The sequence below is a fragment of the Gymnogyps californianus genome, chromosome 4 (genome assembly GCF_018139145.2).
Source record: "Gymnogyps californianus isolate 813 chromosome 4, ASM1813914v2, whole genome shotgun sequence".
Classification (NCBI taxonomy): domain Eukaryota; kingdom Metazoa; phylum Chordata; class Aves; order Accipitriformes; family Cathartidae; genus Gymnogyps; species Gymnogyps californianus.
This window is the reverse complement of record NC_059474.1, coordinates 7834610-7862512: the sequence shown is the minus strand read 5'-3', so window position 1 is coordinate 7862512 and position 27903 is coordinate 7834610. Positions and strand designations below refer to the sequence as shown.

At 36.8% G+C, this 27903-nt stretch overlaps 1 protein-coding gene across 6 annotated transcripts in view; it reads right to left on the bottom strand.

Annotated features, from left to right (window-relative positions):
* MAEA (macrophage erythroblast attacher, E3 ubiquitin ligase) overlaps positions 1-27903 on the bottom strand; it is a 55789-nt gene that overhangs the window by 5448 nt on the left and 22438 nt on the right. For 3 of the 6 annotated variants that reach the window (XM_050896142.1, XM_050896141.1, XM_050896144.1), the window contains exons 3-7: positions 27404-27607; positions 10707-10829; positions 9711-9824; positions 7593-7669; positions 1003-1111 (exon numbers count right to left, since the gene is read on the bottom strand). In XM_050896142.1, the coding sequence (XP_050752099.1) occupies positions 1003-1111; positions 7593-7669; positions 9711-9824; positions 10707-10829; positions 27404-27607 (627 nt within the window). The remainder of the gene's footprint in view (positions 1-1002; positions 1112-7592; positions 7670-9710; positions 9825-10706; positions 10830-27403; positions 27608-27903) is intronic. The other 3 variants (XM_050896143.1, XM_050896145.1, XM_050896146.1) reach the window with 3 other exon arrangements.

The window sequence follows — 27903 nt, the reverse complement described above, 5'->3', positions numbered from 1 at the left end:
TTTTATTTCCTGCCCATTTCTAACTACTAAAACAATCATAAGCTCTGTCTTACACCCAGTCTTCTAACACATCTGTCATTTATGCTCTTAACTCACATCAAATGTAGAATCCAAAATACCAGAATCCTTCTAGGGCTCCAGGATTAGCAAAGAGATTCATGTTAATTCTGTGGGTTGGTGGTTTGGGTTTTTTTGTGTTTGTTTTGTTAAACCATTGATTTCATCATCAATTGTTTAAAAAAAACCTGTTTATACTGGCATTGCCACATGTTGGCTTGGCACTTCACAGGATTCTTGTCTTGCTTTGCCAGCTCAACTCTTGTCTACCTTCTGCCTCCAATGCCAAGTTAAAAAAAAAAGTGAAGAGAATTAGCACATGACCACAGAACAAACTCAAAATCTGTAGAAACAGTAACTACCTATGAATTTTGCTTGATTCAAATTTATATGTAGATATTACCACTAATATCTACATTAATTTGTATAATCCAAATAAATGAACACTTTTAAGCATCAAAAATACTGCTTTCAGATCATTCAAACCATCTTTCCTTTCTTCATCCCAACCACCGCAAGAACAGTAATTTGAGAAGCAGAATTAAGAGCTGCTGCTAGTGTATTAAGGCCACAGCCTAGTATGTTGAAAAAACACCTCTCTCTTTTTCTTTGTTACTTCTCCATCTTCTGTCTCTTGCTGTATATTTGCATATCATGCTTCCAGTCCCACAGATCTTTAGTGCTGGGTTTGTGGTAAGCCTAGCTCAGTGTGAATCTGTCCGTTACTATTAAGATTCAACTGTGATAATACAAATACTACCTGGATTAGTGTACAGGCAAGGACTGGTTATTAAAATTAAGGACTATTATAAAGGTGGATTTTAGAAAGTAAAATAGAACAATATTTGATCTTCAGATTATCAATGCATTCTCCTGTAAGGAAAAAGAACTGCAACATGTATTTTATTATTCTGCTGTACCACTGAACTTCAAACAGACCGTTACCTTATAGGGGGAGATATGAGTGTCTGAAGGAAAGGCCAACATTCCCATCACTTGTCGAACCTCATCCAGCTGGCTTCCCTCAGCCTGACTGAAATGCTTTCTTGCATGTCTGAAATACAGAATTTATACCTTTATTAGATAGCCTTGTTTCTAAATCAAGTAAATTTACATAATTATGTAAGATTTCAGAGAAAAACTCTAGATTCTGCTCTCAATACATGAACTCCAAAAGGTGATGCCTTTAAAGGGCTTGAAAAAATACATCCTGCAAATGTGAATGCAAGAATGACTTTAAGAATTAGCAATTTTACACTGTAGTTTCTTAGAAACTAGAACTTCTTACTGTAGCATGAAGTCTTACCTCACCTACATCTAGAATGACAGATCCATGATTATTAGAAGAAATGTCTCTGCTTACGCAAGCTCAATGTATCACACTTACTCCTTTGGCATACACTTGCAAGTGAGATAAACGCAGTCTGATAATCAGCTCTTCCAAACCATTAAACATCAAGAGTGTTCAAATATCTACCTTGTTTATACTGACATTTGAGAGAATGTATACTTTTGAATAAATGATTTTTTTTTTTGTGTAGACTAGAAGGCAATATCACTTTCTGTGCAGACTACAAGAAATTGCAGGGTAATGTAGTAGAAAACACCTTGTTAAGAGCAAATTTTTTTGCCAGGGAAATAAAAAAATTAAGTAGAGCTTCAGTACAAGTTTTTGTACTTTAACACATACTGTTTATAAGAGATATACACAAGGCTGAAAACTTGGATATTTAAAAGAAGTGACAGAATTACCAGAAATGTACTTAAAGCAGAGATACAAACCTTAATATTTCTCAAGAAATCAATACTAAGAAACCAGAGAATTGTTGTCAGATTATAAGGATATTCAACTACTTTAAAACCCTGTATGAAAGCCTCCCCTATCTAGTCTTCCCAAGATCATCAATTTTCAAGTTGGAGTTTAAGTGTGCAGGAAAACCCTCCAGCCTTTAAACTGGATGATTAGTTCAGCATTTCTGCTAAAAGCTCCTGTTTTCAGTGGTACACAGCTGTTGCATAGTAGATGAGTACAGAATCAGCACTATATTGAATTTCTGGTATTGCGTAAGTGTAGAAAAGTCTTCCCTATGCCATATTTTCTCCACAGTTTGTACTATGGGGAAGATACCAAGTCATCTCTGAAGTACTCCGGTGTTTGCTCTTTTTAACTTTTAAAGAGTCTTATTAAAAATCTATTTAACATTACAAATGACTTTCAGGAATATACAGTATTTCCCAATTGCCCATTTCATGGGTCGAATTAAAAAAAAAAAATAAAATCTAGAGCAGTTATTTTTTTTTCCAATTCTGTGTTCCACTAACTACACTTAGGTCATCAATACCATGAGAACAGTCTCCTTAGCAGTGTTTCAGTACTCCTACTTCCCCTCCCACCCAAACTAGGAAGCAATGGAAGTTATGTAGGACAGACTGTTTCCACCCAACTTCCTATTTTGGGGTGAGCAATTCAGGAATGTAAATATTGTTCCCCAGGTGATTACTGTTATGAGAGCAGAAGTACAAAACTCACTGCCTGAGAGAAGAGACTAGGCAGCCTGGACATGCTGGAAGAAAGCTAAAATAAGTACTAGTGCAGAGCTGCAGATGAAAGCAATAGTTATTTAAAAGAAAGCTTAGGCAAAGCAAGAAATTCAGACCTGCCAGTTAAGCTAAATTACTGCGTGTGCATGCATGAGGGAGAAGAGAGAAAAAAATCCTCTTAAAAGAACTGATCCCTGTGCACCTTGTGTTCTGTGATGTTAAAACAGAGGTGGTACTTCAGCTTTGTACCAGCCTTGTTAGTACTGTGGTCCTACTTCCCATCACGCCTTGACAATTTGCTCTTACAGACAGCATTTCAACAATACATCCCCCTTGCTTATAGGAAGACCCAGAGCTGCAACAGGCAAATACTAGCCATGCTTACTGTATGTGTTCAAGAGCAGCTAGAATTAACACTTTGTTTTGTGTATGTACAATATATAATCACTGTGTGTGTGCTAGCCATTCAAAGGAGAAGTGCTCAGCAATCCCACAATTCCATCAAAGTACTGAACATGCTGGGATGCAGTGTCCATTTTAGGTTCAACCAGAAGGAATTAGGTTCTCTAAAGTGACCTTCTGTTAGTCTTCATCTCCTGACTTTCCCTTCCGCCTGTGCCCCTTAAGAAAACAAGGAAGTTTTCCTACAAAGCCTGTCATGCTAATGTCTGAACTTCATCCTCTGAGTGCCAACACAGAGAAATTAAAATGAAGGAAGATATTCTTTAAGAGGGAAGCAAGTTCATTAATTCATAGCACTCAAGTTTAGATTGGGAAGCAAGAAACACTACTATATGAGTACTGGTGAATGCACAACATTTAAATAACACCTTATTTGTCCTCATGCCATTATTCACCCCTTCCCTTTTCATTCAGCTATTTCCATCTCTTTGTGCAAACATTCTGCTCTTGGAGGTATACATGAACCTTACAATGCTTATTTACAATGTTTTTACCACCATTAGCACACACTAGTCAGTATAGCTAGAGCAGGGGGCTAAATTTTTTTTTAAATTATTTTTTTAAATCATGACTAGTGGACCATCACTGAAACCACTAACTACATTCTTGTGACAGACCAAAGCAGCAGGCAGAAAATTTGTTTTTCAAATCCCAGAATGATTCTGTAAACTCTGTGGGGACAAAGTCCATCATCTTTTGTTTGAAATAGCTGTTCCTCTAGCCCATGCAGGTACAGCAGACATACTGTACTTGACAAATCCAAGAATGAAAGGATATTTATGAAGACTTGAAGATTTACAGTTACTGTCTACTAAAGGTACCTTAAGTTGTTAAAAAAGTATATAAGCTATACAGTGTGTATGTGTATATCTACATATGCCTGAATATAAGAATGAACATATTTATCAGGAAGTAGCAATAACTGAACACAAACATAAAGCGTTATCAAGAAAGGACTTGTTCTTTCTGCTCAGTCTTTCTGACCAATGCCTGAATGCCTTTATCTCAGAGACCATTATAACTACTAGCAAAATTTTATTCTCAAAGTGCTCAAAAGTTTTATTATTATTTTTATATGCCTGTTCAACCCCATCCCACCCCATAACAAAAATAAAGGAACAAACTGTGCTTATGCACCCTTGTAGGAGAGAAGTTTACTAGAATGAATAGACTGTGGCCACTTTCTCCTACCTCTGTGCATCATCAGCTATTTTTATTTACTCCTTTTGTCCTTTATATCCCAAGAACAAGAAGTGCACAGGGTGTTTTGTTAAGCTTTTAGCTAAGAACTCTGTGTATCTCTAGCATCCCAGCAGGGGAAAGTAGCAGATTGCTGTCAGATTTCCCAGAATGAAATTAGTGAGAGCCCCCAAAGTGTGAAATTAGTGTCATCAGTCATTCACTGTTACTGTAATAGGTATGAGCTTTACAAAAAACCTAAAGAGACTGTAGGAGTTAAAGGCTAATGATACTAGGCAAAAAACTTTGTGATATACTTAAGCTTAAGGGATTTACTCTTTGTATTCAAGAAATAGTTTTTGTACATTCTTGAAACTTGCACTTTCAAGACTACTCTGATAAGCTACTTTAGAGGAAGGTCCATTTGTACTCATTCTAAAAAGCTACAGAAATTCAAACACTTATTTGATAAGATTTATAATTTTAAAACTCACATCAATTTTAACCTAAAAGCAATATGTCACTTTAGAGGCTCTCAGCAGGCAGTTAGCAAAGCTTTCAAACTTATTTAAACACCAGCTGCGTTTCAACAAAATGTCAGTTCTCCGAGTTCCACTCATACAGGAAACTACTTGGTAAACAGCCTCTTTTTCTGCTTTCTAATGGATGCCTGACCTATTTATTGCACCACGGACACAATACTGAAAGAATCCTGCTGCAGGCACTTAACAGAAGCAAGCTAATAAAAACACAAGTTGCAACGGTTTGCTAGAAGCAATGAGATTTATGCTACACCTTCCCAAAATATATTCCCTTATTCATTACATATTTATTATAAAGCAAAGTAGAATGAAAAGGTGAAAACTAACATTTTAAAGCCACATTATTTAAGGAAAGCATTGATATGTTGAACTCTGAATGTACATAATTATCAAAACTTGCCCTGCTAAAAAGGAGTGAATTAAGATATAGAAGGACTTCTGTAGCTCCTTTTCATTTTACAAGAAGTTATGAAGTTAAAGCAGCATTGTTATGACTGGCAAGTTATAATTGCAGAGTATAAAATATATGTCAACACTGAATTTCTAATAGGTATATGGAATATACGCGCTTCACCCCTAACAACATTCAGTGTGGATGCCTATTTGCAATGTAGATAGGAGCTGTAAGTTTTAAACCTCAGAGGCTATGACAGTACAAGTTATTCCACGCCAAGAGTGCTGGGTCCTCTTGAACGTTGACAACTTGCAAATTTTACCAGTTCTGATGTGGAAAAGGGATCAGGGGGAAACAAATATCCAGTAACAACAATAAAATACAGAATGATGTTATCTACTTTGTCCCAGTTCTCAGCCTGTCTCCTTATTTCAGCTCTATGCTTGCCCTCTGGTTTCCAAGCTACATAAGGAAGCTGCAGCTCAAATAAAATAGTTTTTAGAGCATGGACTACTCATTGTTAAGATGCATGACTGCACATTTGGCAAAGAAGCAAACTGGAAAAATCCCAGCCGAAACCAGGACAGCTTCAGAAGACAGATAATGCAGTTGAGCGTCTTTCATCCCTTCCATAAATACCTGACAATTCCTTAGGATTTGAGAACTCTATCAAAGGGTAAGTGCACATATCTAAATGCTAGCATGTAGGTTTGTTTGGTGGTTTTTTTTTTTTTTTTAAATTATTAACATTAAAATTAGCTGGAGTTTATCAGATTGCACATTTGCATTAGCTGGGGCCAAACCAACTATGATTTAGGTGCAAGTAGGGCAAAGTAGGAATGATATGAGTTAGCTCAAAGCAAGCAACACATCTGAATTAAGTTAGAAATAACAACTTGATATAACCCTAAAATTTAAGGTGAGTAACTTCGGGGGTGCTGTTAGTATTACACTGGCCTCTCCACATACTTGCACTACCTTTTCTTTTTTCTTGTTCTTAAACAACTAAGTCTCTCTCACCCATTCTATTCAAGAAAAAAGTTGTGGTTTGCCCTGCAGAAGAGTTTCTACATCTAAAACTTGGGAATGTGCTAGAATGCTTTCAGTCTGTGCTTATGTTATGATACTTTATATGTTTTCTATAGCTCTGTGCTCTTCTGACCAAAAAGCAGCTTTGCCACAAATACAAGCCTCCTGCTGGTTTCAATTTCTGGAGTACCTAGTATGGTTTTAAAGGCTGTAAGACTTGCAACTTCCTTGACATAAAACTTGTCAGGAATGTTAAGCAACAACAGTGTTATCACCAGAATGTATCAGCAAAGCTTCAAGTCTGGCCATAAAACTTGTCATCTCTCCCTAGGTTTAAATATTCTTACAAAACAGAACCTGCTGTGAGTTCCTCTCTCCCTTGTCCGTGTGTAAGCTCCAGTAGCTCTGCCACCTGCATCATACTTTGTGGTGCTGGCAAGATCACTGCTTATCAGAATCATCAACACATTTTATAGTCCCAGTATCAAAATTCCACTCATTTCAGCAGAACTGGTTTCCTGTGTTATCCTGGAACATTATTCCAACACCTTAAATCAGGACCACTAACTTAAAAGCACAAATTGCTTCACGTGCTGATATTATAAGTATTGCCAGAAAGACTGTCTTGTGGTTGAAGTCAGGCAGTGATTTGGTCTGACTCTAGTTCTGTTACTGATTCACACCACATTGGGCAGTGTTATTTTCTTCTCAAAGTAGCCCCCACTGAACTATTTCAAAAGAGGTGAAAATGGATATTGAGTTGGTTTCTTCATTTGGGGCCAGGGGAAGGGAGTGGGGATAACATAACATAACTTGTTATTGTCACATACGTGACAATACAGAACTCCAAATTATGCATTCAATACAAAAGGTGAACCTGGCCTGAAGTGTAATTGTAGAACAGAAAGTTTAATGAAGATAGTAAAGCAGAAGAGAATTCAGTCAATTTTGACATGTTAGGCTTCAGATGGGTGTTTCATTAACCTTTCAGTATTTTTTGTGATTAAAACTGCAATGAGTTCCTATGAGAAGCTAGCTGTACCTCTTGAAAATTAGTTAAGGGTAAATATGTTCATTACATCATATGCCACCACCAAATACAACTGTTTTATAAAACAGATTAATTTTCTTAACCTTGATTTTGAAGAGTAAGAAGATGCAGATGCAGTAACAACATTAAGTTTTGAAAAAGGTACATCTGTGGCATCACACCTTGCCTTTAAAAAAAAAATTCAACCCCAGCTTAAATCCAAGGACTGATCACAACACTAGCAAGATCCTTTACAGCAGTGGGGCTTCTGGGTGTTGCAATAATAGTCACATGTTTCTAATGAAGCATAATACCATCTTGTTAAGAAAACTGTTTGGTAAGCATCCTAATTTCATACCTCACAGCATCCAGTCTCTTGTTCTGTCGAATGAGTTCAATGAACTCCTGAATCCTTAGGCTGAACTCCAGACAGCTCTGAGATTAAAGACAAGACAGGGTCTTAGATGATGCCAAAACTGCACTGCACAGTATATTAAGTACTATGTATGCACAACAAAAAAGAAAGTGTTAATAACGTGCAACCTTGTTTGCTTGCTTTTAGGCATTCATGCAAAAAAAGTTGAAATGCTGACTTTACGGACAAGACATCAGCACAGAATTCCCTAAAAGCAAACAAACCCCTCCTCTTCTTGCCTCCTTCAAAACTTCAGTATTTAGCAGGGATGAACTTTTTCCTAATGACTGAAAGCATCGTTACCTGAGATGCAAGTGAGAGTAACAGGTGGTTTCTTCGTACTTTCTTACAATTTAAAGTAGTAGATTCAACAGAAGTTTGGGGCTATGTGATAATTTAGACAAGAGAGGTCTACCCAGAAGACTGCAAGGAAGAAACAAGTCTTTGAACACTATTTTGAAAGTCCTCAATATTAACAAAAAACAGCACAGAGTTTAAGTTGCAGCAATCCCCTCCCCTCCCTCCCTCCCTTTCTTCAAACTTCTATCCCACTCTTCTTGTCAAACATCTAAAAGCCATGCTGGAAACAAGTCTCAAACAAGAAAACCAAGTGGCATTTACCTGTTTTTGGAAAAAGGTAAAATTTGAAGCCTAATGAAGTTGACAGTGTCCCTTTAAATCAAATTCCATCACCAGTTCACAAAATCTATAAAAAAACTTTGAATATGTGGAATTAAAAAGAAAAAGATTCTCCCCCCATAAAAGAACAAGTCACTATGCTTCTTTATAGGGACACAGTCAACTGTTATTACCTTAAGAAAACAATGAAAACCCAAAGTCCTCTGAATCTTGAAAAGAACTGTATTCCTTGAGTTACCCTGCTCCATTTGGCAAACCGTTTTTTTCTTCCCCCATGCTTCTAATGAATAGTTGCCTTTTGTTTATTGTCCATCAGCACAGTAATTTCAAAATTCCTCAGTGACTTCAGTAGGAATTTGAGCAACTCCAAATTTGTATCAGTTAACTGCCTGAGGTGACTAATGCACACATTGCAACAGTTGCTTATTTTAAGATTTGAAATGTAAGCCATTTGAACATAAAAATGATGCATTCTGTCAGATGTTAAAATATACTTGTTTAAGGAAAAGAAAATAAATTCTTTTCCAACTATGCATTTTTCTGTACTCAAGCCCATGTTTAGCAGAGCATAAAAATTTCTTCTCTACTTTATTTGAAATTTTCAAATAGGACTATTTTAAAATTGCCTGTTATTCAAATCTACACAAAACCCTCATTTAGAATTTTAGCTAAGTTCATTTCTACTAAAAAATTGATCATGCTTTTTAATTGTTAATGATACTAAATCCTAGGGCTTAGTATTTCATTAAAATGTTTCAACAGCAAAAAAAACCTCATCCCAAAACAATCTTCAGAGTTTGTGTTTTGTTTTTATGAATCTTCAAGTAAGCTGCAAGCCAATGGCTGTATGGGTTCTGCAGACAAGTGTAACTAGAAGAAAAGAGTCCTAGACAATCAGATGATGCATACATTTCAACTTTGTATACCTTCAAACAATTCCACAGCAGCTATTCACAAGAGTTTAGATAGCTCACATCTGTAAAGACTATAGGACTACGCGCTTTCCCAGGCCAACATACAGTTTAATTTCTAGATTAGGCTTGCATTAAGGTGGTGGCTGGGATTTTAGAACATTAACATTGATGAGTAGCTAAGCAACCAGAAACAGAAGAAAAGTTTATTTGTGTTTCAAAAAGAAGAATAGTGATTTCTCTTCTGCCAACTCTGATCTCTCACAGCCTTAGCTCTGTTTTTCGTTTGGGTTTAAAAAAAAAAAAAAAAAAAAGAGTAGGGCTTGCAGAAATAGATTTTTTGTTGTTGTTTTCCATAAAAAGGGATGGGGAAGATTTTTCTTTACTGTTTGTTGAAGATTGGTGATGAAAGAGTAAGCCGTTCAGATTTTATTTCTTATATTACTTAACATATTACAATTACACAAGGGGAATTTTTTAGCAGGATAATTATGCAATAGTGTTTACATACCAATTCTGGTTTTCCTTTAATGGTTTCCATAACAAGATCATCATTTTCTTTAGAGTAATCACTGGCCGATTTACTTTTGCGTCCCATCTTCGGTTCATTCTCATTTTGGCGCCCCTGAGTGACAGAGAACGTCACTCTTTGCTTACCATTAAGTGCACTCAAACATTTTTGGTTAAAGAAAGCGCTTAGTTTAAAAAAAATAAGACACAAACATCTTTGAGGGAGGCAGGGATTTTGGTTAATATCAGTTAAAAACAGATTTCTGCAAGCCCTATAAAAGATTATAGCACGTTTTGAAATGCAGAATTGAAGAGACAAGGAAATTTAAACCAATTGCATAGGAACAAGTACACAGCATGTTCAGGTCACGGTATTCAGTGGCTAGAAAAAGACTTACTGTGTTTATAACTTGATTAGACTCAGCTTTTATTTTTGAAAAAACATTTCAACATTAGTTTCTCAGAAAGTTAGTTCTTTACTCAAGTTTTATTTTCTTATACCCAACACAAAAAATACTAAGACAAAAATCTGTATGAAATTTCTCTCAGTGTTAAGCCTGAGGACACAGGTTTACCAATTAATCTCACTCTTAAGATAGCTTCATATATAAAATGAGTTATATTCTCAGCAGGATGCAAAGAGTTATAAATGTAAGTTCACATGCATCAAGACACTACATACTTCTGCATTTAGACATTTGTAAGTCACACTAAAACCAACTGAATATTATTATTTTATCTGAGCATAATTTGTTGAGGCAACACTTGCATCCGTAAGATGACCTATCACTCAGTTTCAGGTTTGGCATTTGCGTGAGCTAGTTGAGCTCCAACTACCTATGCCTTCTTAAAAGAAGATTTTTGTACTTACTGTCCTTACTTTTACACAAGGCCTCATTCAAGACCTATAATTTAAACCAAATTGACAACATCAAATATCCAAGTAGTTTAGAAAACCACAATTTAAGTAAAACATGAACACGTTACATTTTCATACCTTCATTTTTCTGAGCCTGGATTTGTTATCATGACACCAAGCCAAGCAAGTCATAGTCTCTTGTCTTTCCAATGACTCTTCCACTTCTTTAGCAGTCAAAAACATCTCAATATTTACCAAGTCCTTCAAAAACAAAAAGAAAAGCAGGTCTTGTTAAATTGTACTGATACTTTACACAGCAATCTACTCTTCAACAGAACTGGAATACAAAGAAAAAGGCTTTGTTCTAGAGACCTCTGGTTTTTAGGATAGTACTTTACAAAAAGACATTACAGTATATTTTAAAGACTGCATTTCCATGCACCGAGATATTCTGATAGTGAGATAGTGACAATATTTTTCTGAGTCTACTTACGCAACAGAACTAGGAAAAAAAAAGACTAAAGATTAAACCTAGGAGCTTTGCACAGAAAGCGACCAGATCCCAGGATCACTTCAGCGCAGTTCACTCTTCCAGGAGCACTTGGTTTCCTTAAAGCTTGATCTACTGTGTCAATTGGACCATGACAATGTCATAACATTTGCTAAAGTGAGCAAGAACTACATAAGAAGAGGAGAATCTAAATCTACTTTACCTAGCCATCTGTAACTACTGAGTTTTAAGCAAAGTCCTACGATGGTCTGAGATCTCCAATATATTTTCTCTCACTTGCTTAATGTTGTAAGCTCCGGACCTTCAATTGCTTACAATATTTCTGTCTACAACATCTGACACTGAGGTGATAAAACAAAGTTACTATATTAAAAACAGTTAGGCAACAGGTGGGCCACAAGATTCCTCAAGTTCTTATCACAAGCAGATATTTTTGAAGAAAAAGCAGCCATCTACTATTAAATTTGCCTGGGGCAAACCTGTAATATGCCTATGCTACTTCGTAATTACCAGCAGCTTTACACATTCATACCAATCAAGGCAAACACGACTGAATACAATTTAAGGTCTAGTAGGGTATCAAAGAATTTTTTTTTTCATATATTTCTGCTGAAAAAAACCCAGACTTGGGTAGATGTTCGCAAACGATATGAACTGGATCCATCCTGAATTGGCACCACCAGAAGTTATTTCGGAGCTGCATAAATATATCATGCTGTGATAGTGCAATCTTTGCTGAAGAATACACACTGTGGGAAACCGTAATACAATACACAAACAGAAATCCAGTACTAAAGTATTTGATTAATATGCACTCTAATTTTGAACAAGTTCATTTTTACGTAGACCACAGCAAAATGCTGAATATCACAAATATTACAGTAGCTCTAGTGAACAAAACCACTCTGAGAAATAGATGGCATTTTCAGCTGTTAGAACAGCTGAATATACTTAGTCTTAGAATTTATACCTCCCTGAGACAAAGATAAAAAAAAAATAGAAGTAGCATCAGGCATATCACATTCACATCTTGCATTTCATTAACGAATCACATCTTGCATTTCATTAACCAATTTTCCCTTATAAATATAAGAAGTCTAATACTATTGGAAAAATGGACCAGATCATGTTAGGTTTGTCAGAATGGTTATTTACAAAAATGTAAACAGGCCATATGTATTTCTAAAGTACAGCACAAGTTGCAGCTTTTACTAAAGCTTTCTCTCTTATGAGTTGAATGTGAGTTTAAAAACAAAATATTAGGGATAGTTGACATGCAACTACATTTTATAGATTGTATGACCACAGCAACAAAACCATTATACCATCAAAAGAATAAAGGGCCTCATGCAGCTCTAGTGGTAACAAATCCAGGTAAGTCAGGCTGAGGTCAGAGCTAAAGCAGTTACAAGTTTATAGAACAAAATTAAGACTGGACTTTCACCAACTCCTCCCATCCCCTTAACGATAAAAAAAAAAAAAAAATCTATTTTATCAATATGTTGGCAAATGGACTGAAAGAATGCCAACCTATTCCACAAAAGGAATTTATTTATTTTTTAAGTTTTTCTACAAGAACATGAGAATAATCTTCCTTTCTAGTAGTCCGAAGTTTTTCTGATTATATTCTCAAGTGGAAAAACACTGCATTATTCCCCTGTGCATGATAAGGTGATCACAAAAAAAACCCTCTTGCCCATGTAACTCATCTGTATAAGTAATTCGACATGTAATGCAACCATATTCATTATCTTGCTTGCATATTTTCCCACATAGCTGCTGAATGGAAAGATGACTCAATTTGAGTTAAAAATAACACGATCTCCATACATCTCCTCAAGCTTATTTGACCTAATGTGTCCTCTTAATGAACAGCATTTGCTTTTACACCAAATTAAAACAAAAGCATTTTCTTCTACATTAAAAAAAAGGACTGGATATGCTAGGCAGACAACAAATCACTGGTTTAATCTAATTTGTTAGCTTTTTATAGTTTAAGCTTCATCACAAAAAAAAAGTATTTTTTAAAGAAGCATAAGGGCAGCATTTGTTTAAAGTCAATGGGCTGGTGAGAGAATCCCAACTACATGCATTTATCAATCAGGTGTTAGTATAGCAACCCTCAACTATGAGCAAAAAGACTGTAGTTGCTGCAGAGGCAGATAAAACTCTTAAATAAGAAGAGAATTCCTACATTCCTTTTGCAAATTTAAAATAAAAAAGGTTCTATTTGGTACAGAAATGCTAATTAGATTTGCGGTTGCCAAAAGAAGTCAAAGCTTGGCAGCCGTTTCTATTAAATAGACAGTATGTATCCAGAAAACAGAGGAGAACATTTTTAATTAAAAGAGTTTCTTTCAGAACTAAAATCACATTTAAATTGCACCAATAAATAGGATTTTCTTCTCTGCTGACTAGATAGAAAGTAAGGGAACAATATAAAAAAAGGCATTAAGAAATCCATTTGTAGGGAAAGAAATACTTTTTATCAAATGCAAAAGCTATTTAGAAGTCTTAATCATGCAGATTGATAGAAGAAAAAATACTAAGATACAATTAGGCAATAAACCTTTAAAAAACCCACACATGGTCATGTCACCCAAGTTTTTTTTAATCTGATCATGCTTTCCTATCTTCCTTTTTTTGGTGGTGCCTACTCTTGATGCTTCTCTCTGGTGATTTCATTAGCTAGGACTAAGGAAATAGAAGAAAGGAGTATCAGAGGATTATTTGGCTTTATCAAAACCAGCACAGCTCTTCTACACAGGCCAGTACTAGAGAACTACTTGTCTGCCACATCTTCTATGGATGGGAACCTGTTAACAGTGTTGGCAGTTGTGAGAAGTATCTCACATTCAAGTCAGAAAAGTTGCCATTAAGACCCCAATCCTGAATAGTTTTCTGAAGGTATTCTGCAATTCAGTTGCATAGGCTGTAGACCATACAGAAACAGTCTTTCTCAGTTCCCAAAACAGCATTAAGATTTAATATGCTGTTACGAAAAGAGTCTCTTATATGATTTGTTTACATATAAAATTGAGTGAATGTAAATATGCAATTTTAGAGAAATATTGCCACCGGTTTTGCAGGTGGAGAAAAAGCTGAAGCAACAAATCTGTTGCCGCACACTCCCCCTCCAACTGACACAGCATTCAGCATCACGGCAAATGTTTTCTGACATGTATATAAATTAAAAAGCAATTCTGAAGTCTTTAATTACCATCTTTTGCAACACTGTAAAGTCTTCCTTCATTTCACAATTTCAGTTTTCACATCGTAAAAGCGATTGCAATACTTTACTTCCAGTACTGCAGAAGTATAGGAGAACCCTGCACTGCACACAGATTATTTCAGTATTGTTATCAAACCATAACTCTTGCACAGGAGGCTGGAAAGTCTGTGCTATCACCATGATAATTTTGCCTAAATTACCTTGCCTTAACTTGCTTACAAATGCAGAATACCTGATGTTGGGTAGGAAGACCAATTAACATAAAACTTTCATTTAGTTAGGCTTCTACAATTGTACTGAAAAATAGTTTGAAATGGCTCAAGGAGGAGAAGAACTCTGTCCGTAAGTATTACTGACAATTATCCAAACACTAAAGAGGGGGAACGCAGCATAAGCATTCTTCTTCCTTCTAGTACAAGCAAGGAAGTACCACCTAGATTTTATAATTTCTGCTTAAAAAAAAAAACTATTGGACTAAAATGAACTAACCTTCCCTTCTATTCAATAGTCACTAACCGGGTATCAGAAGGGTAACTGTTTAACCACTGGATGAACTTTATCATAAAAGGACTATTTAATTCCATTACAATGGTGCAAACTTTAGAGAAAAACATTAATTATTGGAGAAAACTGCAAATGAAGGCTGAAGACACTTAAGTGAAATCCAAGAGACTTATTTAAACAAAGAATACATCTATCCATCACCCTGTGCTCTGCCTGATTTACATATATATAGCTTTTAAAATATCACTGCTTCTTTTTAAGCTGCAAGTGCCTCCAGGGATGGAGGTTACCAACCTTATGATTCTGCACAGAACTCCAGTTACTAAGGTATAAAATACTATGAAGAATGAGGATTCCTTTATGATTATTACTACTACATATATACTCCTGGCCACCATAAGAGCTATATCCCTGTATGGCATTTCCGTTTTCTGAGATGGGTTCTTAGTAAGAACATCCCAAGCATGTATATGCACGTCACCTCCTTTGAACAGCTTTTGGACTCTCTGGTCAGTGTGAGCAGGAGTTGACAGGGGCCAAATTCTCAGGGGATCTCCCTCCTTGCCAGGCTGCTCTCCTTAGCAGTGTCTTGCTTTCAGGAGACTCCAGTGCCTGCCCTCACTAGAGAGAAAGGCTGCAGCAAACATGTACTGGTTATTAGATACCAAAGAGTCAACATCAGAAAGATCTGCTGATCTGATTTTCTCCACAGAGGGGGCATTCAGAATAAAGCTTACATCAGCTATAGGACAAACCTGGAGGAAGCCAGGCTCCATGAGTTCTAGAAGTCATGGAATAACTGCTTTGTAATGAAAAATGATCGCTACTTTAAACACTAGTTTCAGACACCAAAACTAAGAGGAAAATGAAAATGGGCCCAGAATGTCATGAATTCACATGGTTGTGCTACAGAAAGGAAGGAAAAGTGATTCACAAAAATACAGTGAAGGTTATATGAAGAATAATAGCTGTAAAAAAATAAGAAGGTGCATATAAAGATAGTAGAGTGATTTGTTTTTAACTGGTGGATATTTTAGCCTCACATGAATTTGAAATTAAACACAGCTATGTCTATCACAAAGTTGTGAACCAAGTGAGAAACTAGCAACCATATATCGAAGCATGGACTACCTTTAAATTAAAGCCAAACAAAGTTTGTAACTAAGGTCCTGCACCATTAAGAGAATTCAGTAGTGAATTGGAAAAAAGCAGTAGTAGTTCCACATATTTACAGGAACTAAGTAAAAACAAAAAAAGCAGAGTCTTGCTAAAAATAGTGAATGCCTATAAAACTTGTTTGCCTTTCTTTGGTAGGACTTGTGCAACTATTGATAATATGCTCAAGTATTTGCACAGAATTCTTTTATTCCAAAAGACCTCAAGCAAACTTTATTCACTTCACTACAAACTAACCGCATGTCAGTAGTCAAAGTAAGATATCAAAGTTCAACAACAGTAACTCCACCCAAGAGTTTTGTTTTAGTCACATACTAGAAGCGACCTCTTCAAACATGGCAATTTAAGAGTGCCCCTGGGATGCCTTTAGAAAGCTCTGACTTCCTATTTAGACATCAGCACATATGCAGAACCCTTCATCCAACTTTTTTTTTTTTTTTAGGAAGTGAAACATCTTTACATTGTAACTACACCTCAAGCAAACTAAAATTTTTGGCTTAAGTTACAATCATTCATTAGTTTCACAGTCATAACTAAAAGACAGCAACATGTAGATTAGTATGAGAGGCAGAGTTTGTTTCACAGCAAGTAAAAATTTGAACTTCACTACAAATAGTTTTTAAAGAGTCAGTAATGATTTTGTCTTTTTAATATCTAAGACGGTGTTTTGAGTAGTCCATTCCCAAATATAAAACCAAACCCTTCAATATACAGTTTCAGATCTAGACATGTGGCTCTAAATTCACCAAGAAAACTGCTCATACATTTCAGCACCAGATACAACAAGATAGCAACTTTGCATTTGATCTTATGTCAAAAATGGCTTAAAAAGAACAAAAGCATCATTTCTCTAGTAGCAATATAGCTTTTGCTCAAAATTTATTCAGCGTTCATGGGAGGGTTTTAATTTATGTCACATTTTAAAATTTGGAGCAGTCAGGTCAAGTCATTCTTCTCCATCAGTCTCTACTCTGCACATGAGTTGAAGTACTTTTATTTTATGACATCTCCAGCCACAAGTCTGGAAAGCTGTCAGAAGGAATGCGTGATAAAATCCCTTATAACTCACATGAACATTTATGTATTAAAGTAAAACCCAGAATATTTCATATATGAAATGTGAATCTTTAACAAGGCTCAAAACCAAACAGAAATGAGTACTAAAACACGCAATACTTGATATTTTCAAATCTCCCATGAGCTATCCTCTAAACAAGATAATTCATCAAAATGAAAAGTTAGGCTTAAGACAAGATAAAAAAAGATTTGATTCAGGTGGAAAAAGGTAGCATTTTGTAGAGAAGAAAGCTTCCTTGGTGAAAAAAACAACAGTCATAAAATAGGCTATTTGTTGCATAAAATAGGTGATTCATAATATCATAAGATGCTGTTTATGTGTTTTTTGAATGTGCAAATTGTTTATTTTTAATTGCTTACTAGCATCAATACGAAATTGAAAACAGGCCAGTATGCCTCAAGCTATCGGTGGCTTGTTGCCAAGAGTATGTACCAACGACAGTTTTAATAAGATTGACTATCTATCTATACATATTACATGCATAAGAGCACTACCTTCATATTAAAAAAGGCTTTGCTGATGCACTTTAGCATTCAGTAGTATGGTAAGCACTCATTTAAACTACTTGTATATGAAATACAATAAATGCTTACTTAGACCACTGTAAAACAACAACTTTAAAAAAAGCTGTGTTAAGCTTTCAATGACTACTCATACTGAACTGCATACCCTCAACTTGCAACATAACCTTCAATATAATTTAGTTCTACAGAAGTGAAATAGAAATGCAATAATGAACAGTTACAAACAAAAAGATCAAGTTAGTCTTCTATATTAATATATTAATTTGTTAAAGTTTCCTCTCTGATGAATACACAGCAAATCCAGGGATCATCTAGATGCCACAATTATCGTTACGCAACTCAGGAAGAAGGCAGACACAAGGAGGTACAAGGCAGACAACAGGACCATCTGGGGAAGAAGAAAGAGGTTAGCATATTTCCGCAGTGGGGAAAGCAAAAAAGAGACATCAGTTGGCAGGAGCAGGAAGACTGGAACACACCACAGTAACATTGCCTACTTGAAAATATGTGCAGAAAGAAAACATGAGGTGCAGGTAAAAAGTGGGATGGTGCAATAGCTTTTGATGGCAGTAACATGAATTGAGACCGCCACTCAATTCCTCTGCCCCTATACAAGGGGAGGAATAAAAGGCTGCTGCTTACAACAGTTCCTTCAAAGTCAATGCAGAGTATATACAAACTGCATTGAGACTGAAGGGAAACACAAATTATTAAGAAAACAATGGCATAGGTGGTGACAACACAGCAACATCACAGTTACTGAAGATCAGTTAAAATGAGGCACAAATTAACATTAAGAGGCCTCCTTACTCTCTGCTCATAAAATAATGTTGTCTGAAGTTCATTAAGCTACTATTAAGTGTTATAATGCTACACACATTAACAGGATTACAGAGAAAATAAACAGAGTAATTGACGGAATGTCCTACTCAAAAGCCAGCTGCAGAGCTAGTTGTTAGAAAAAAGCAAAGACAGACAGCCAAACCACAGATTCATCAACAGAAGAACCAGAAAAGTTTTTGTCTACAAAGTACACACATGGTGTATAGTTGAGCTTTCACATGAGAGCATCTTCCATGACCTCTGTATAGCACAGACCTTTTAATTTTACCTGGTTATTTTTGAAAGACCCCAGTAACTTACATTGACTGATTATCTGTCAGAAGATTATTGTCTTTATCTAACATCAGGAGATGCTGGTACTTCTTTTGGTAGTTGGTTCTAGTGATTAAATCACGTTCTAACCTTGCGTCTGATTTCAAACTTGAATTTTTCTGGCTTCTGATTCCATGTACTGTTTCCTCCTGTCCTGGTTTCAGCTGGGACAGAGTTAACTCTCTTCTTAGTAGCTGGTACAGTGCTGTGTTTTGGATTTAGCGTGAGAATGATGTTGATAACACACTGATGTTTTAGCTGTTGCTGAGTAGCGCTTATCCTAAGTTAAGGATTTCCCCAGTTTCCCATGCTCTGCCAGCAAGCAGGTGTGCAAGAAGCTGGGAGGGAGCACAGCCGGGGCAGCTGACCCGAACTAGCCAAAGGGGTATTCCATACCATGGAACGTCATGCCCAGTATATAAACTGGGACGAGTTGGCTGGGAGGGGCAGATCGTGGCTTTGGCATCAGTCAGCGGGTGGTAAGCAACTGCATTGTGCATCACTGGGGATTTTTTTGTTTTCTTTTTTTTGCCTCTTTTTTTTTTTTATTCCTTTTCATTACTATTATTATTATTGTATTTCATTATTATTGTTAGTATTATTTTTTACTTTAGTTATTAAACTGCTCTTATCTCAACCCACAAGTTTTACCTTCTTTCCCGATTCTCCTCCCCATCCCCCTGGGAGCGGGGGGGAGTGAGGGAGCAGCTGCGTGGTGCTTAGCTGCTGACTGGGGTTAAACCACGACACCTCCCCTAAGCCTTTCTGCATTAGATTAGTTCCTTGGTATATAATTTTTGCTCTCATACCTAGCAAAAGCACCCACCCCCTTACATTTTCCAGTCATCTCCCTCCAATTTTTCTAACAGCTTTCCTAAGGTGTGGTCACCAAAACTATACATATTCTGGTACTGACTTCTCCAGAGCCAAACAGAGAGAAACGTTTCATCCGCCTACATTTGCTCATGCACATAAGCCACTTTGGTAGAGCCTCACAGTTGCAGCTAGCACTTAGGCTGGTTATTAGCAAGCTGTTTTCCCAATGCATCCTCTACTCCTGCCTCAGCAATTTTTGCAGCTCAGCAAATGGCTGCACCTTATCCAGCAGTACATTATACCATGCTAAGCACAGTAATAAATGACTATGCTAGAGTAATGCAACAAAGCCTCTAGGGCTTAAGATGCATCATTGAGCAGGGAAAAAAAAGCCTGTGGTCTTAGCTCTACCTTGGCCATTTTCTGTTGTAGCCTCCTCTAGTAGAGGAAAGACAACTAATCCTTTACCAGTTGAGCATGAGCCCTGCAGCTTTTGTCCAAGCAGGATCAGTCTGTATTAGCAGCTACACACATTCACAAAAAGCGAACTCCTGTCATCTAGTATAGTAATAAGAGAAACTGTTAAATGTAAAGTAACATTTACACTTTGAAGGAATGTCTGGCAGGAAGAACATACAATAAGAAAAATCTCAGAGGCATAACTGAAAACAAATCTCTTCTATATCTAGGCAATCTACAGGTGGTAACACCATTCTCCCTTTAGATGAAATTTCAATTCAAGAATCTTTCTTGAATCACTAGCCTTCCTGACTAAGCATTTTGTAATAAGTTAGCTCTGTTATGATACACTATAAGGAACCCATTTTGTCTAAAAGGACTGAAAAAACAGACATTTAACATCACAGCACACTTCATGTTGTTGGCTTTTGAAGTGTCAAATGATTTGTAATGAGAAAGTTTGTTATTCTGCATCGATCTTGACTATTTCACATTTACATAATTCTAATTCCCAAAGATGCCTGAGACAAACTGCAGATGTAAGGCTGCTCAGGAATTACAGTACTTTGAAATTCAGATGAACACACCCAGACATTCATTATACCAATCTAGTGAAAGTTGCCATGCCTACGCTAAGAACAGCCAAAACACATTTAAAGGAGTTCGAGTTGCTCATCCATAGCCTAGTACTTCATGGTAACTCAAAACAGCACAAGTTAACATCCTGGCACCTTTAAATAAGTCATGACAGTTTAGGAGCTCCTTCACATGTAGCTTTCTCAAACATCTCTAGTGTGGGAACAGCAAGTGATAGGAGAGGGACACAAATAGCTCCAGACAAAAGACACCTTTTGCCGCTCAGCCCCCATTTAGAAAGTCAGCTTGTATATGTTCTGCATGACAGTGAAGAATACATTCAAGCATTATGCTGAATATTATTTACCTATTTAAAATTGAAGTGTTATGAATATAAACTTGTTTTGATGAATTAATTTAATACATATTTGTGTGTTTGCCTACAAGCCATTCTTTGACTACGTGTCTTAACAGGGAAGATTTCTAAGGGTACACTGGTTAAGAGAAGTACTTATTCAGCTTTTAACTTTAAGATCATATGGCTTCCTTCACTCAAACTTAAGTTTTTCTAAACATTGATATGAATTTCTTACTAAAGCAATCATGTATTACTGACATCCATCGCGCTCAAGTATTAAAAGTTTACTGATCCAATACTCTTGAACTGTATTACGTAGCTTATTTGTTATGACTATTTTAGATTTAAGTCTAGATTTAAGTTTCACTCTTAGATTTTTTTTTTTTAAGTTTTCTAGATTTTTAAGTTTCACTCTAGACTTAAGTTTTCACTCCTACTTCACCTAACCATGTAAGTTAAATCTGAATAGCCATTTCAGGCTTTTGGGGAGAAGACTGGTAGAACACAGCTGGATCAAACAAAGCACATGCTTATTTCTTCCATGCATATATGCTACTATCAGTCTGCTACGGTGATAGTCGATTCATTCACAGAGTAGAATGCAGCTCTAGCAGTGTTAAGACTCAGTGGAGCACAGATCAGTCTCCAGAAACACAGAAGTGATATCTTACCTGCACGTTCCTCCTGATGTGCAGATCTGCCTGCAGTTGTGGACATTCACTCACCACAGAATGCCTTTATCCTGCACATCCCTCAAAGCAAGAACACCAGCTACACAGGCATAAGAAACTTTCAATCCAGTGGGACAGGTAAAGACAGCTTCTTAAATATGAAACTTTCCTTAAAATCCAGGCAGCTATGGGTTCAATACCATCTGCTCTCCTCTGTCAACAACCAGGAGGTGAGCTTCAGTGAGACCTAAACAAACCTAAGCCTATCACATTTTGATCAGAACAGTATTCTCAGAGAGCATTTTTCATTCACTTTTTGAGTTAAGACTTAACACTGTTCCTGTTTGTGATGCTCAAACGTGCAGGTCATTTTCAACTTTTTTTTTTTTTTTGAGAGGGGGAGAGAGAATCATCGGTAGGAACAGTTATTCAGGGAAAGAATGACCTCAGAAATGGCAGCTTCAGTGAGATTTTGCCCTGTAACATACAGAAAGAAATCATTCAGTAGTCTTCTACTGAGGTCTCAGGTAAAGGATCCATTTCGTAGTGTTGAGGAACACTTTTATAAAGCAAGGAAAGAACCTTTAGCTCTGGGGTTGAAAGAAGGAACACTGATGTAGAATAGTACGAAGAAGAGATCAGGTACTTGGTTAAAAGCCATGCAGCTTGACTTGAAGAATTCAAGTTTCTCTTATTCCAAAAGGACATCAAATAAGATTTCATGACTTTCCATAACAAAATTAAGACGATGGAACACAACTGAATTTGTTGCAGGTATCTTTCCAAATGCTCAGTTAGGCTAATCCATTCAAAATCGTTTCCAAATTATGAAAACCAAAGCTGCATTTATGCAGTAGAAAAGAGGAAGAACTGGACCAAACCAGAGAGAGGGGAGAATGGAGGATGATCAGCTTTTTCAGTGGCTACTATTCCTTTCATTTATACTAATCAAATTTTATTGTTTTTTAAATACATTTACTATGCCAGTTTGAAAGATAATGAAACGTTTTCAGAATGCCTTTGCAATATCTGCCCTGTTTTGATATTCTCCAGGGAATAACCGTTACCACAGATGCAGAAGCTCTGCTCAAGAAGGAAACCATTGACAAAACCTGAAGATCTGAACTCCCACTTCAAGAAAACTGTTATCTTTTTAGGACTGCTGTCAATTGGTTTAATACTGCTTGAAGTGTCAAGAAGCCCTTGTAATACAGGTCAATGTTTACAACGGTCATATGTCTAGACAAAACTTTTGAAGTCAATGGAATATTCAATTTTTTCCCCCACAATTCTCAAAAGCAAAAAGCGCACTGTGGTATTAATGCAAATGGCTAATTAAGTATCTTTGAAGGATGACGCACCTACTTAATTTCTGATCTAAGAACATTAATTTGCAAAACTTTGATTGACATCCATAATCCATGATGCAAGATCAAGTTAACCAGTTTAAAGCTATTAAAAGGAGTTATTTCAACTCAAGCATTCTCTTATACCTGCAACCTTACAGTGCCACTGCCCACTCTCCCCAGGGGTGTAGTAGTTCTTCTGTCGCTCAGCGGTTTATAGATTTCTAAATCATTTGCTCCCTGCCCTAGCACACAGACACTTGGTTTAAATTTATGCTATTCTTCACAGAAAAAGCTTTGCCACGTGTACAGCTTTTGTACAGTATGAGCATTAAGGCAAGGACATATATTCTTTTACTAAAACTAAGGAAGGACAGAAAGATGATTTACAGCATATGATAAGAAAGACTGGCAGCTTCAGAATCTGGGTTTGTTTTCAATCATATAGGCAAAAATCACTACAGCTATTACATAATTAAGCAAAGAACATGACTCTCTACGTTTTTTTTCTTCCTAGCCTATTAAAAAAGGGGCTAGAAAAAGCACGAAATTTAAAAACCAGCCACCCCCAGGAACAGCAAACAAAGCACTACATACTTAACCTAATTATAAAACTTACCTACGAACAGCAACGAACTTCCTACGGGAACACCACACTTCCAAAACTAGATTTGCCTATCAATTGATGGCACAGAAATGAGATAGCATTTCATGTAGCAGAACACAGAATAGCAAAGTTTAAGTTAACAGACAACCCTGCCAGCTAGCTGAATATATGAATCTGCAGATGAAAATAAGCATTTTTATATTGGTGTTGCACTCCAAGGTCATAATAGAGTCAAAATAAGATCATTATTAAGTGTAACAAGCTGATACTGATGAGCTTCATTTGCATGCAATAACAAAAACTTAACATCTAGTTTATATCTTGAACCCAAACTGTTTTTCACATCATTAGGGAGCCAGAAGACATCAAGAAAAAAGTCCACAATAGAGTCCCCTCCTCCCCATATTTACTTTGGCACAAACATGACATTTCTGTCCTTGACTGTCAGCTCTTATTTTAATATTACTCACATTTTGGTTTACTTTCCCAAGCCGCATTACTTTTCTTTAAAGACGTATCACACACATTACATGTTTGTAGTTTATTTCTTATATTGCCATATAACATTATGCTTTATATATGCCGCATGCCAGAAGTTATTCCTAACTTGAGCTAGTTCAGAACTCTAATATTTAAACTTCCCTATAATTTTTCACATCCAGCATTTCTTTTCGTAGCTATTTGCTTCCTAGTCTATAACCATGGCTTTTAGGCGCTTACCTTCCATGACAAGGATTCAAGAATATAATTCCTATGAACGCAGTTAATTTAGAAAGCAGACTAGAATTTGTCACAGCCCATCAATAATTATTAGAATTGGACACTACGGTGCATAGTCGATCTTTGAGCAAACTGTCTCCTGTGTACTACTGGCAAACATATGAATGATTTAATGGTTTGCTTTTGGTCACTGAAACAGAATGCTTTCTAAACTGTTTCCACCCATGAAGTATCTTAGCAGCTCTGCAGGTCTCAGCATTCAGAAGCCATGCAAGGAACTTAAAACAAGCAGGTTGAGACTTGCTCCGAAGACTGGTCTAACAGCTACTGAAAGATGCTTAATCTAGGATCCACAAGCTACAACTGAAATGGGAAGAGCCATTTCCTTCAGCCTTTTCAAATAGCAGCAAAGGGCACTTTTAGCCATTTGGCCTGCAATCACAGAAACAGAATCACAGAATGGTTGAGATTCGGACCTCTGGAGGTTGTGTAGTCCCCTTGCTCAAAGCAGGGTCATCTACAACAGGTTACTTGGGACCTTGCCCAGTCCAATCTGGGTTTGAATATCTCCAAGTACAAGGAGATTCCACACCCCAGTGTGTCTGCTGGGGAGCCCAGAGCTAGATACAGCACTCCAGATGGGTCTAACCAGTGTTGAGTGGAGGGGCTGGATCACCACCCTTCCCCTGCTGGTGATGCGCATCCCAATACAACCCAGAGTGCTGTTGAGTCTTCTTTGCCACAAGAGCGCATTGCTGGGTCATGCTCAACTTGTCCACCAGCCTCACCTCTGGCTGGTAGACAAGTTGAGCAAAACCCCCACCTTTTTTCAGGTTCTTACTTAGGGTATAGTGCCTACCCAGTGGTAACAATATTGTCTGGATATATCAAAAAAATAAAATAAAATCAGGTAATAGACATGACCAGGTTCACTATACAGCAGTGTGCTTCTGAACCCTGCAGTGGTGGAGACATTTATCAAAATCAAGTTGAGACTACAGTAAACAAAGATTACTTTGGATGAGAGAAGAATACCATGATATTTTGTAATCTCTACAGTAAGGTTACATTATTAAGCATTAGAGAACACATCAATGCTCGTATCCTTCAGCAAGAAAGGAACAAAAAGAAACAGAGAAGTTGTCTTAAACCAGCAAACCCACAAATTGTGTATAACGATCAAGTCTCAGTATTTTACTGTTGTAAGAGCTGTTCACAATGAGTATCACCATACAGTCAGAGAGACCAAGTACACTGTTGAGACACTGAGGGAAGCCTATCCTCATTTAGCCAAAATGTAAACTTTAATGTTGAGTAAAACGCATGATTTTAGCAAACTAGAAGAAATATAGCCTCAGTGCATTCAACATGTGCAACTAAGTTCTGTGTTATTCAAGTTACTTCGATGTTATGCAAATAAAAATACTTAGGCTTGAAGGCAGAAGTTAAATAAGCTTATTTAAAACTTTTTCTTTTTAAACACAAAAGCTTCTATTCAGCAAACAGAATGAAAAGCTTTAAGGCTTCACAAGTGCAATGCTTCATACCACACTTGCAGTGTATCATGACGGACTTCCACGCTTATGTCTAAACCAAAGCTGAGCATTACTTAATCAGGCATAATAGAACTTGCTATGAAAGTGAAAATATTTCCATAGTGCTTTTTCAGCAGACCTAGTAGGTACGGTAACATGATGATTCAGCAGGAGACGAGCTCCTGCTCAAAACAGAGGGAAACATCTACCGGAAGTGGAAGAGCTACTGACCATTCAGCTGCAATTATCCCAGAATAATTGTCTTGTTTTTTTGATTCATATGCATGGGCTATCTTTAGTGAGGCACAGCAGCCTCTTCAGTGAATTTCTTCAGGACTATTTCCTATTAATAGTTTGTAACCCACTTCCCCTCTCCCTTCCATTCAACCTCTGCTTGCTGTTTCCTTTTTGGTGTTCACTGAAATCACTGCTGGTTGAACAGAATCAGACTGGTAAAGCAGCCAAGGAGTAAGAGACATGTGACAGATACGCTCGTTGTACACGACAAAGAACAGGTACATATGCTGTAGTTTGACACTAGTAACAAAAATCTCTTTCCCTCAATTAGCTCAGAGATGTGTTCAACTATGTCACCTAAGAAAGGCAAAGTATGTAAGTCACAGAATACAACTACACTCTCAGCATCTTTATCTTTATAGGAGAAAGATTTTAACCAGAAGAGTTGTGTACCTTCTGGAATCAGGAATATCAAAAGAACTTAAGATTCAAGAATCACTGAGTATCAAATAGCAAACGCTACCTAGAATTAGCAAAACATGACTTCTCTAAATAAACAGCAAATTCTTAAAGAATCAGTTTTAATGTCCTTGTGGCTGTCAGAGGACGACAGTGTGGATTCATTGCTCTGCATAAAGAAGCTACACCAAGGTACACAAACTCCAAACACTTCATAAGCAATTATGAGATGGGAGCAAAACCAACTAGATAACCAGTGAAAAGGAAAGTGACAACCAAAGAATCGTAAATGGTGAAATAAGCAAAACAGAAAAAAAGTTTCTACGGACCATGCAAGATATACTGGCTACTAAAAAACACAAATTGTATCAAGATTTATTTTCCAAAGTTAAGCCAGCTTTCCTCTCGATGCATTAAATAGTAGGATGATACAATAAAACAGTTGTTCCTGCAATCAGCATATGCTATTCTGCTCAGTCTGGTCACCTACACATAACATCTAAGTGTAGCTAGACAGATGGGAAGCTCCACCAACTGCTTAATCAGCAGCCTAAAGGCCTCTGACAAGAAATTCTGTATGACATTTGAGAATTATTCTAAGTTTTAATAGGTCAAGTTGTTTATCTAAAAGCATTTAATTTGTGACTAAAAGTTATGCCTTCAATTTTGACTTATTTAATACATTAAAATACAATTTATGTCAAGTAAGGAGAACAAACTCAGGTCTAAAAAGATTAACAGATAAACATTAGTAATAAAGGCACACTAATACATAAAAATAGCTGCTACAGGGGTAAAGCAGCTTGTTCTTATTTGCCAACTTCCTCTTTACTACCGTTTTGTTAGTAAGTTAGTGCACATTGCTACCAACCTCAATACCACTTTGTCTCGCTAGTTTTACAGCTGTATTGTAGTAGCCACAGCGTAAAAGATGTTCCACCATCATACGATCCATACGTTTCTTCTTCCACATGTTTGCAGCAGCTGGCTGGTCACTACTATGTTCTTTCAGATGTTCAATCCTACGTTTGCAGAGTTTTGCACTTTCATCTTCAGCCTGGATTGATTCAACTGCCTAAAAAGTAAAAATTAACAGGAACAAATAAGGGCTATACATTTTCAATTTGCTTTTAAAGCAAAATACAGTAAGAATTGTTTGTAAGCATTCTTTACATATTATATGTATATTTTGCCCGGCAAGATCATGGAGCAGATCCTCCTGGAAACTATGCTAAGGCACATGGAAAATAAGGAGGTGATTGGTGACAGCCAACATGGCTTCACTAAGGGCAAATAGTGCCTGACAAATTTGGTGGCCTTCTATGACAGGATTACAGTGTTAGTGGATAAGGGAAGAGCAACTGACATCAT